This window comes from Protomyctophum bolini, assembly GCF_963924005.1.
Source record: "Protomyctophum bolini genome assembly, chromosome: 12".
NCBI classification, from domain to species: domain Eukaryota; kingdom Metazoa; phylum Chordata; class Actinopteri; order Myctophiformes; family Myctophidae; genus Protomyctophum; species Protomyctophum bolini.
In genome coordinates this window covers 2,275,714-2,287,569 of record NC_137873.1, presented here as the reverse complement: position 1 = coordinate 2,287,569, position 11,856 = coordinate 2,275,714, and the positions used below count along the sequence as shown (strand labels likewise).

At 40.2% G+C, this 11,856-nt stretch overlaps 2 protein-coding genes across 2 annotated transcripts; both read right to left on the bottom strand.

Annotated features, from left to right (window-relative positions):
• Positions 1–3,691: 3,691 nt before the first annotated feature.
• Positions 3,692–5,314, bottom strand: LOC308325096 (von Willebrand factor C domain-containing protein 2-like). Its single transcript, XM_080777504.1, has 2 exons — positions 5,176–5,314; positions 3,692–4,603 (listed from the first exon to the last, which is right to left on the bottom strand). Exons 1-2 carry the CDS (start codon positions 5,309–5,311, stop codon positions 4,413–4,415), a joined length of 327 nt encoding a protein of 108 aa, XP_080633630.1. The 5' UTR covers positions 5,312–5,314; the 3' UTR covers positions 3,692–4,412.
• A 569-nt stretch (positions 5,315–5,883) lies between these two features.
• On the bottom strand, positions 5,884–10,041 carry LOC308325399 (nck-associated protein 1-like; the record flags this gene model as incomplete). Its single annotated transcript, XM_080777886.1, has 8 exons — positions 5,884–5,989; positions 6,544–6,683; positions 7,270–7,389; positions 7,566–7,698; positions 7,861–8,006; positions 8,848–8,906; positions 9,631–9,712; positions 9,934–10,041. The coding sequence occupies 8 exons, from the start codon at positions 10,039–10,041 to the stop codon at positions 5,884–5,886; spliced, it is 894 nt and encodes a 297-aa protein (XP_080634012.1).
• Positions 10,042–11,856: the final 1,815 nt, after the last annotated feature.

Here is an 11,856-nt window from a genome sequence, read left to right as displayed (position 1 = left end):
AACATAGTCACCCGCATACTAAACATAGTCACCCGCGTACTGAACATAGTCACCCGCGTACTGAACATCCCAGATGCTCAAATACTTTATTCCTTTTGTCAATATATGGGACCTTCTATACACTGGTATGTGCGTCTCCGCTGCCCTCTGTACGTTCCACGCTGTTATACAGGTTTATTGGACATATCTATTCACAAATTCACCAAGTATCCTTTTCATTGTCTGTGTATGATGTGAAATTGTCAAATTCCCCCCCACCCCCTCTCTTGCCAGATTAGCCTGTCAAACCTTATTTGACAGATAATGAGGTGCTTTATACTCATGGAATATACTACAGCATGTCTTCTTTTGATGTGGGAAAAAAAGGTTACAGCTGAACTTTCTCTCACGTTTCCCGTTTGTCGAGGAGTCATTGATGCGTCTTTGAGGCAAACACTTTGCACACGCTATCGGAGCAAAAGAAACTTGATACAGTGAGAGGATGACAACGTGAGATGGAGACTACAGACGAGGAGGGTGTGTGCCCGTGCACGCACGCACGCACGTCCCCACAATTAAGATGCTGGGGTTAGTTTAAGCAATAGTAGCAATGTCACAATATAAAAATGCTCTGTTACAAGTAAAAGGCCTGTATTAAGAAATTGTACTCTGGTAAATGTACAAATGTATGAGCATCAATGCTGACCACTTAACACGGGTCAGATGGGTGAACACGAACAACTTTGGAGATTTTCACATGGGCCCTGTTTCAGGAGAGCTTGAGAACCGCTGCTCTAAGGTTACATACAATTGAGTTGATAAATAGATGCTTTGTGAGAGGTGGAATTGCAACGATACAGTTAGAATTGATCCCAGGGCCAGTCGATGACCTCTGTCTCTGGGTCTCTCTGCTCTGCTGTTGCCATAACAACCCACACGGACCTTTTGCAAGTTATTGTGGTACAAATGTAGTTTTGTTTTAGTTTTGCAGAGAGTCTATTACAATGAGTGCCGCCTGGCTGATTTCAGGCTATTCCACTATGACTCTCGTCCAGTTTTTGCTTCCATCTTGAATGCTAAAGTATTAGCATTAATGCCACCGAGCCAAAATTATATCCATATACTAGCTCTAGACAGCACCACGATGTTCCCATCGTGCTCAACAGATAATCAGAGAAGACCTCCGAACATCGCCGATCTGTTCAACACCACGGACGGCCATCGCTTTAGTTTCAGAGAAAAAGGCCTTCAAAGACGCGGCCTAAAACAGAGGCTAATGGGTAATATTGAGAACGTTTTGCAGTGCGGGATAGGTTCATAGCAACCGGAGAGATTCAACAGCGAGGCAATGTTACAGCGATATTCAACGCCTTATGACGACCCTGCTCGCCATGTGTAATCAGCGCATGGCATGGTGCAAAATGAATTAATCGTGACGAGTACAGCTGTCCGAAGTATCGAAACGGTTAAGGCATAAATGTCATGCAATGATAAATACACATGCACATTCATTCATAACACTTTCTAGCAAATATAAAAAAAAGTCATTTTTGACTTGGCAAGAACTGAAAATAGGCTATTGTAACGTTGTTTTGTCAGAACTAATGTGGTAATTGTTCCTACTAAGATGACAGGGGGGGGGCTGGCCTCCCCTGGGTTTCATGGGGAAAAAAAGGTGGGTCTACTGTCTATGAATAATGGCCTTTCATTGTTTTAATGTGTGTGCTACACAGCTACAGTAGAGGGAGGACGGAGCTGTTTCATTTTAATTGGTGTGGTCAGCCAGTGGAAGAGGATATTGTTGTGCAGAAACTTCTTATCTCCATGTTTTAACGTCAATGTTAATGTTAACGTTAATGTTTTTTTTGTAAATCAACACCCTACTTGATCATACTACATCATCCCACAAAAGTATCAGATCTGCAAGCTCTAAGCATAGCACGACACGTTTTGAGCTTGTCGATTTGCTACTTTGGCTGTTTTTTGTTTTTTTATCCTGAAAAGTAACGGTCTTGGACTTGTGAGGTTTCCACCCGACATAGACAAATATGTTTTAAAGATTCAATAACATAGTACTTATTATCAGTCTTATGATTCAATGTTTTTTTTTAATGCTTTCAGAGGCTCCTCTTTCCTTTTCTAACTCGTTTTCATTCCTTATTGTTTATTGTTTTGAAGTAGAACCATGGCCTCAAACTGCCAACAGAAGCAATCTAGAGGGAAATCAAACCTGCCTCTCCTCCAAGTGGAGGGGCGAAAACAGCTTATTCCAGTAGAATAAAAAATGCAACTCAGTTCACGCAAGGTAGAGAAAAGAGGAGGCTGATAGATAATGTACATGGAACGTTCTTTATTCTAACTTCTGTACATTTGAGTGATGGTGATGGCAGGTGTCGTACTGTATATCAAAGAATACATACAGTACAAATGAACTAAATAATACCGTATCAAACAGTATCTTCCAGCAGTAAAGGTAAATAGCTCAGTATGTCAACAACACAACTGGCGTCTCTATATCCCAATATAAATGAATAATGAGCATTTGATAAAACACGCTATACTGCATTGCAGTCATACCATTTTATTATGGTTAATTTATTATGCAAACTATGTAACATATTACAGTTGTATACAACATATAATATAACAAACGTATTGCTTTCCCAAGCCATGTCCTGTCCTACATTGCATCATATTTTGTGCATACCTTTAGAGATGCATCAATCTATGACAAGTTCATTCCTAAGAACTACAGTATAGAACTTCTGTATCACAAACGATCCCAGAAATAATCCCAAGGGTATCAAGCGCTACTTCATCTGCTTGGTGAGCAGAGGTCTGACAATAAGAGTGACTAATTTATACTCCATATGACTATAAATCAGGGTATAAATGGGTCCTTGTCGTTCAGCCAACATTGTGAGTAGTTTGATGACAAGAAGACACGTCGTGCTCTAGCTTTTCTTGGTTTTTAAAAACCTACTTTGGACGGGGAGAGGAAACATGTTTAGAGAAGGCCACCGTCAAACATGGCCCAATCATTCTCAAGGACTTCTCAGTTCTGTTGGTGGTGGGTTTTGTCAGGAGAATGGCTGGTAAGTTCCACTGCATTGAGGGTTGTCTTTGGATTGACAATCTAATCTCTAATGCCCACATTTTTTATTTAAATGTCCCCCGTTTGACACAATTACGGATGTTCCAGTATCAGAGCTTCTTGTAATAGTGACAGATTACACTGTGCCTGTCAGCTATGAAACATAATTGTCAAAAATGTTATACCGGTAGTCTATTCAGAGAATTGGAACAAGTCCTTAGTCAATCATTAATGTTAGCCAGTAGCATCTGGTATCACATTCTTTTTTTTGTCCCGACTTTCTTATGGAATATAATCTTGACCACATTAACACTGGCATCCCTATTCTGGGCAAGTTATAATAATAGGTCAATGTACGCAGATAATAGCAGATCAAGAGCTGCTATTCAACATGTGAGCTTGTAGATCATCCCAAAGAGATTTGGTATATAGAAGGTAAAAAGGAGGGTCCCTGGTCAACAAAGTATATAGGTTTTAAGTGGTTAAAGCCCCCCTCTTTCTGGTTAAAGTCACACTTTTGAATGCAAAAAATGGTTAAAGTCCCTATTTTCACAAGTCTTAAAAAAAGAGTGGATTCCCCTGATCTTGCATGCATCTATGTTGATGAGATCCCTCCAGGCTGGTCGTTCAGTCCAAACACAATAACTAAAACAATCACTAACAATATCGATTCACCGATAACTATATCGTTCATCATTGTCATCTGAAACTTGAGTTAGAACAATTTTGAAAACTGTATCTTTATAGTGAAAAGTAACTGTTTTGGACATAATGAGGTTTCCACCCAAGACCCAACAGATAATGGATAATTTGACTCTGATTATAAATGATTAGAAGGAAAGACTGTTGTAAACTGCCTGATGGTAATGTCAGCTAGCATTAGGTATTCAAAACCTCAACTCCGTTAATAACAAAGCTTTCTGAGGGTGAGACAGTGAGACTGAATTAATCCAAAATGTCCTTCTGATGCATTTTAATTGGCTGTCAATGTTCCTATAATTTATACATTTAATCTATCATTGTCGCTATAGTTGTGGCGTGGACGCTGTCATCCATTTCAGTTAGTGATTTTTATAGTTCTAATTATCGTGCTCAGTGTGAATGGCCCTTATACACTTAAGGATCTCTGCAGTAAATCGTCTCTGTCGGATTGGAAACTTTACAGGATTCAAATAAAAAAATATAGCAAATGTAGCAGATCTACAAGCTCAAAATGTCAAGCTTGTAGATCTGCTATTTTTGTGTGATGCTGTAGAATGATAAAGTAGGGCGTTAATTTACAAACAAACAAAATTCAAAAATGTTTGAATATTTCTGCCCGACAGCGACGATATGGTCTTTAGTTCTGTTGGACCGACGGTTCTTCGGGGGTACAGTTTTTGAGGCGGGCACAGGTTGCCACGCGGTTCCCCTCCCAGTAACCTGCGTCCTGGCCATCGTGGCACCGACATTTGGTGCAGGAGTCCACCCACACGGCCTCACCGGCAGGAATCACTCTGCTGTGGGACGCGTCCACGTAGCAGTTAGGGCCTGGATGGGAAACGGTGCACACAGGTTAAGCCTGGATACATGTAGGCTATATGCATGTATACACACACGATACATGCTTTCACACACATATAGCCAAGCAGGCACACATGGACATACATCACAAGCGTGATTTTACTAGTGGCACATTTACCAAGTCCTGATATTAAAGCTGGATTGCCGTGATTTTTGTACTTTTTCTGTTTTGTAGGTCTATGGAGTTAACATTACTCTAATAGACCCCCAGGTCTGGTTATAATAGGCCAATCAGAGGCAGGCGGGACGTTACCATGTCCATCTCTGATGCAAAATAGATTCACACATACTTAATGCCTTGGACTAAAAAATAATCTTCCTCCTAGTATAATCATAGTAGGCCTACCTAGTCGTTTTAGGGAGGGAACTCCATCTTTAATTATTAGTAAGCTATGCTATCTACAAAAATATACACCCTATCGCACTTTATGGACCAGGATGGAAACAAAAGATGCCTTTTTTAGCATAAAATTTGACTGTAGCCTACTACCTGTACTGTTAACAAACCTGCTAATAAAGTATTAAATCAAACAACCTACCATCTTTGCACTCAGGGCAGCATGTTCCAGGCTGGTAGATAGGGTTGACACATGGTGGAGGGGCACAGTCTGCTACTAGACAGCGGGCAATGCCATCACTGTCACAACTGCACTGTTCACACTCTGATGGCTGCATGTTGTGACCGCACGCACACACACACACACACACACACACACACACAAAAAAAACAGAGACAGGTAGAGAAAGAGAGAGGTCCAATACAAGACAATATTTACAGAGACATTAGTAAATGGTGTGTATGGCATATAACCCATATTTATGAACCCTTTGTGATGAAGGCTGATACTTTTGTGTTTTGGTTGATGCCTCACTCACAGCACCATACAGTACCAGGCCTATTCCACAAGGAGGCGCCATATAGACATTCTTAACCAAAACTAAATCGAGTCAGAAAGAAAAAAACAGCATGTTCCAAATTGACTTATTGCACACTACACTGCCACAGCCCACAGGACAACGTATAGGATTAGGACTTGAATTGTTCAGCCCAATAACACTGAGAAAAAAAAAACATGAATAGTGTAAACTTAAATGAATTCAAAACATATACATTTAGCCAATGTCACTGGTCCTCTCTTTTATAGCCTAAATGAAATATAGCCTAATCAGATGGAATTTATTAGAACATCATGATCGTGTGTGGACATTCCAGACATAAGTTATTTCCATATCCATCTCTCCTGTGATCAGGGCACAGGGCACCCCCCCCCCCCAATCAGAAAGAAACTACGTAGGTCTACGTCTATAAATGTTAAACACAGCTCAGACAGGGCTGTGTGCAACTTGTCCAGACTGAAAGAAGACAACAACAAAGTATACGTTTCAAACACTTTGCTGTCTGTACGAGAACACACAAGGCTGTGAAGTCAGGTTATTATTGTGACCCGTTTAACCCCTGGCTCTACAATAACAGAAATACACACACAGTACATTGAAAACAAACCTTTCACATTTCGTTTTAAATGACAAGAATTTCAACATTTTGGTGTTAGCATTATGTTATGCTTTAGCTATTGAAAAGACAAGCTAAAAAAAAAACAAGCTAAAAAAATAGCAGACCTTCAAGCTCATAGCGCGCCACTCGGTGGCGCGCTATGAGCTTGAAGGTCTGCTATTTTTTTTTTAATCGAAGAACGACTGACATAGAAACATAGCTTTTTCAGAAAACTGTCAGGATGTAAAAGACATTTTTAGAATCTGATCTCAGGTCAAAATGGGTTAAGGATTTACAATACTTATTGAATAATAATGTTCTAGTGTGTGTGTGTGTGTGTGTGTGTGTGTGTGTGTGTGTGTGTGTGTGTGTGTGTGTGTGTGTGTGTGTGTGTGTGTCAGAGATAACTCACTTGGTGACCAGTAATCTATTTTTCCTCATGCTCTCAACTCCAGGCTTTTCTCGCTCCGGCTCTCCTTTCTTCCCTGTAGCTTTCTTACTCTTCTTGTTGACGGCCTGGCTGATGGTCTTGGCACAGTGCTTAGGAAGCAGCTGGAGACAAAACAAGTATAGTAGTAGTAATATTGCATGTATATATTAAATTCATCCAAATGTTGCTACAAGACAACAAAACCATTGGACACATCTGGTAGGATGGTTGCTAATGCTAAAATCTTGTAATAGCATAGGCCTAGTGTTGGCTGTCTTAAACCAGTTAGTTAATTAATTAAGCAATATTACACGAGAGGGTGTTCTTTATATTCATTAATGCACTCGGAACTCTCCTGCAGCATCGCAGGCATGCATTAATGACGATGAAGAACACCCTCTCGTGTAATATTGCAATTATACAACAATCATACGAGCTTGTAGATCTGCTATTTTTGAACAGTCGAAGAACGACTGACATAGAAACATAGCTTTTTCAGAAAACTGTCAGGATGTAGAAGACTTTTTTTTTAAATCTGATCTCAGGTCAAAATGGGTTAATGGTAGATCACTTTGTCATTAGCAGAACGGAAATATGAACAACATACTTGGCAACAAAGAATTGATACTGCGTTATATTCAAATTGTCTCATTCGTGTCGTCCCATTGACCAAAAATAGGCGTTGTAGTGTGCGTGTACAGTACGTACCTGGTCACTGAGAGTACATTGTTCCGTGCAAATGTCAGTGATGAGATTTCTGGCCTGTTTGGCCATTTCATCCAGGAACATGTTGCACAGCGACAGGCTGCGATCCCCTATGTGGTGGCGCTAGAAGACACACACATAAACACACAATGTGGGCTGTTCTATGGCTACAATTATACTTGTCATTTCTATGCGGACACAAACTGCAACACAGTATGTTCTGCTAAAAACACAACACATTAGCTGGGACTATGGGTGTTTTTTTCTTTTGGGTGTGTGTGTGTGTGTGTGTGTGTTACCTCCTCGGGGCACAGTTCATGTGTGCAGGACATGAAGTGTGTACACAGCAGAGGGAAGCAGATGGAGTGTCTGCTCTGAGATGGTAGCTCCAAACACTGTTGAAACATCTTCTCAAATGCACGGCTGTAGAAACTGCACACACAAAAATATATTATTTATTTTGTGTAAATGTGTTGATGTATAAGAAGTGTGTGTGTGTGTGTGTGTGTGTGTGTGTGTGTGTGTGTGTGTGTGTGTGTGTGTGTGTGTGTGTGTGTGTGTGTGTGTGTGTGTGTGTGTGTGTGTGTGTCTCACCAGAATATGGAGAGGTCAGAGGTCTCCACTAGCATCTCCACCAGTGAGTCCACGATCTTGGTGTGAAAGATGATGGTGTTCATCATCTTCCCCAGCTCCCTGTGGTCTGCTATACCCAGACTGGCCTTAGAAACACTGGTATACGCCTAGAGGAGACATGGTGGGAGGGAATAAAGAACAGAAAGATGGAATAGAAGGGAACGAACCAAATGAACAGGGAAAGAAAGGCAGGTTGGATGGAAACGAAGAGGGAATGAGGAAAAGGAAAACAGGAAGTAGGGATGAACCGAAATGCAAAGAAAGTGGCAATAAGTCTGAGGAATCAGAAACAAGAGAACGACAAACGGAAGACTATAGCACCATTGTGTATTGTATTGTATTGACATTAGACACCAGCGGATGGCGGATTTAGCCGGTTAACCGCAGTTTGGGTCAAAAGAATATATTATTAATTAATATCGGATAAACCGCGGGTGAAATAATGCTGGAAATAAATGAATGGCATCCATCTATAGGTTTTATAACTTTTAAAACGGAAACAAACTAATGACATCTATCTATAGGCTTATAATATAGTTTTTTTTTAAAAGGCACCAAATCTCGGCGTGCGTGCGTTAGTAGTATTTTTCCTTGAACTTGTAGATTGGCTATATCCCTGCAGCGGATTTCGGGTGGTTGCGGATATATAAATTGGATTAAGTCATTTATGCGGTGGGATAACAGGCGGATTATAAATATGCACACTCGGATTCGGGTGACAAAAAAGCTCATCCGCTGATCTCTGATTGACATGATCATGAATTGACATTGAATTTGAAAAAAATGACACATTTACACAAAATATGTCCGCATAATATCCAGCTTGCCCAGAGACATCTTGAAAATATAGCAAATTCGTTCGATACAATTTGTTCCTGAATAACATGTAGTTGGTATCAAGTTCAACTGTGTGTGTGTGTGTGTGTGTGTGTGTGTGTGTGTGTGTACCTGCAATCTGAACCAGTCCAGTCTCATGCCTCTGAAGTCAAACACATCTCCATCCTCCACTATAAGGAACAAGCATGTGCAAAATTACCACAACACTGTGTTTGATGTTATTTTTAAAACAATATTCACACACATCACATCATCCTTCAATAATTATATTCCACAACACTGAGCTGACATGGACATAAGCATTTAATCTTTGATGTTTACTGTCTGCTGGCGTTTGGCTTATGAATGTTATTCTGTTGTACCAGGTTTTTCTTTTCCTTTTAGATTTTTTTGAGAGAGAGAAACCATGAAACAGTTTTTGGCATAATATAAACACAGTACATTCCAGTATTAACCCATTTTGCGCGGGAACCCCTTTTATGTTATACAAGATCTACAAGCTCACGCCGAGTGGCGCTCTACGAGCTTGTAGGTCTGCTATTTCTTTTAAATGGTGAAAATGTGCCTCACATCTTTGAATATATATTGTTACAGAGTGAACATTTTAACTCAATTCTTTGCTTCTGTGTTGGGGTCCCTGGAACAACATATTTTCATATTGGGGTCCTTTCCTTGACATGAAATATTGAGCACAACTGAAACAGAAACATTTCAGAAAGCCGTCAGGATTTTGAAGACTTTTTTTTAAATTTCGACCTCAGGCCTAAATGGGTTAATTGAACTGAAAGACTGTATAAAGAAATAATGACCTGTTGCAATTGTACACTCTCAGGGTTAAATGATCATACATGATTACCTCAAACCATGATTTACAGTACAGTAGTTTATGTTTACCTTGTTTGACGCTGAGAGAGGTCATCGTGTTGACGAAGGAAGACATGATGATTGATTCATCTTCTGGACACACAGAGAGGTTCTAGCATAGAAAAAACAAGTTCCATTCTTACGGTGATTAATGTTATCGATGCATGTTCCTTTAGCCATTATTCATCATTGTCATACAAATAAATATTAGGAATATGAAACCATGGGTGGTAGGGGTAGTTTCAGTAACCCCCTTCCCCCCGTTAATTAAGATTGTCCCACTGACATTTTCAATGCTTGTGTGTGTGTGTGTGTGTGTGTGTGTGTGTGTACCTGCACCAGTTCGTTGAGCACCACAGCATCGAAACCAGATAGATACTGAACGTAGTACCTCTGCATGACTGGACCATACTTCCTCACATGGGCCCTCAGCTCCTCCATGCAGAAGATCAACTCTGCTATGTGTCTGTAACACACACACACACACACACACACACACACACACACACACACACACACACACACACACACACACACACACACACACACACACACACACACACACTTAACAAGAAATTCTTGAACACAAACAATAGTGGATGCGCAAACTTGGAAAACTCTACAACAAGTGCTTCAGGATACAGATCACGGGCATCGCCTTCTCCATATATGGCGACTGCCAATTATTGCAGACACTGAACAGAATTTTGCCGATGCCTGATCAGCTCTCAGCTTGGGCATGCCTGCAATCTGCAGGCACCTCACGACTGATTTATGGACATTACCAAGGCTTCCAAATATGAACACAAGTAGTTTACATTTGTAGCCAAGCTGTATAATAGCATCTTTAAGACGCTGGTACTTAAGCACCTTGGTAAGGAATGCCTCTTCCAGACTGTGGTCAAATGTACATGCCACTTCCAAAATGGTCACTTCTCTACTGTCATCAACACCAACAATATCTGGTGTATTAGCTGTGACATCTGAAATCATCATAGACTCAAATACCACACGACAGTGTGATTTGAGTCTGGCTACATGAACATGGCAGTTAAAACATACGAGTGCTTATACATTTTGGCAGATGATGAAACATATGAACTTAGCTAATAGGTCAACAATTCTGTCGTGCCTAGCGATGTACATTCCATTATATACATAGCAACCAAACACACATTACTGTGTGCGATCATGTATCAGTGTGTGTGTATTATTGTGCGTGTGTGTGTGTGTTTGCTTACTTGTCTATGAAGTCATCTGTACTTTTCTTCTGGATGTTGTCGGCGTGACGAAGGAGCCAGATGATTTCATCACGGGCAAACGATAATGCCATGAACACAAACAGCGCCTGCAGGTGGAGAACACAGAGTAAAAGAGAGAAAGGTCTCTTTTTGAACACCTACTGTACAAAGAAAAAACACACTACTTTGGTATCATTATCTTCATCAGAACATTATAGGGCCAACTCATGCAGGTGTTAAATAGAAAGTAGAAAAGTTCATCTTAAATCATTAGGTTTATAAGAAGACAGAGTCACACTAGTTATCAGAACATAATGTATTCCCTTAATAAACTGTGTGATAACGTATTCTGGCCCCGATTGAAAAGGCATTATCCCAATCCCACAATGCACAACTTGGAGTAAGGGACAAAGCGCTAAAGCATTGCGTGATTTCAAATGCCCAGATTTTGAGCTTGTATAAACTGGGTACCAGTACCAGATCAGGAATCACCATTATTATTATTCGCAGTACTAACGTTGTGGTCCTGTACTTCTGGCTCTCCACAGGAACTCCATAACATAGAATATACAAATATTGCAGCACGACTCTTTAACCCAGGCCTGACGTCGGAATAAATAAAAAACGTTCGCTCTGAAAGAATATATATTCAAAGATTTGTGCCTTACGATTTTTCAAAAATAGCAGACCTAAAATATGATCTGAAGTGGGACGTGTTCCTCAGTCATGTTGCAGGTCCCTTGGTGTGATCCATGGTCAGGCAATGCCCTCTTGATTGTTTATTGTATTACTACACATTATGATACGGTTGATGATGCTGCGTTTGGTCGTCTAAATAATGTAAACTATTTTCAATTTTTTCTTATCTATCTTGTCTGTCCATGAATACGTACTCTGCTGTTGTTGCTTGTGTCTGTATTTTAGGTTGTCTGTTGTATGCGTTTGTAAAAAATCTAAAATAAAGTACTGATCATAAAAATAAGAAAATAGCAGACCTAAGTAAATGTAAATGGTG

Coding starts and splice junctions, on each gene's coding strand:
- LOC308325096 (XM_080777504.1), bottom strand. CDS start 5,311: ATGCAGCCATCAGAGTGTGAACAGTGCAGTTGTGACAGTGATGGCATT. Junction 4,604..5,175: donor CTGCCCTGAGTGCAAAGATG/GTAGGTTGTTTG, acceptor TTTCCCATCCAG/GCCCTAACTGCTACGTGGAC.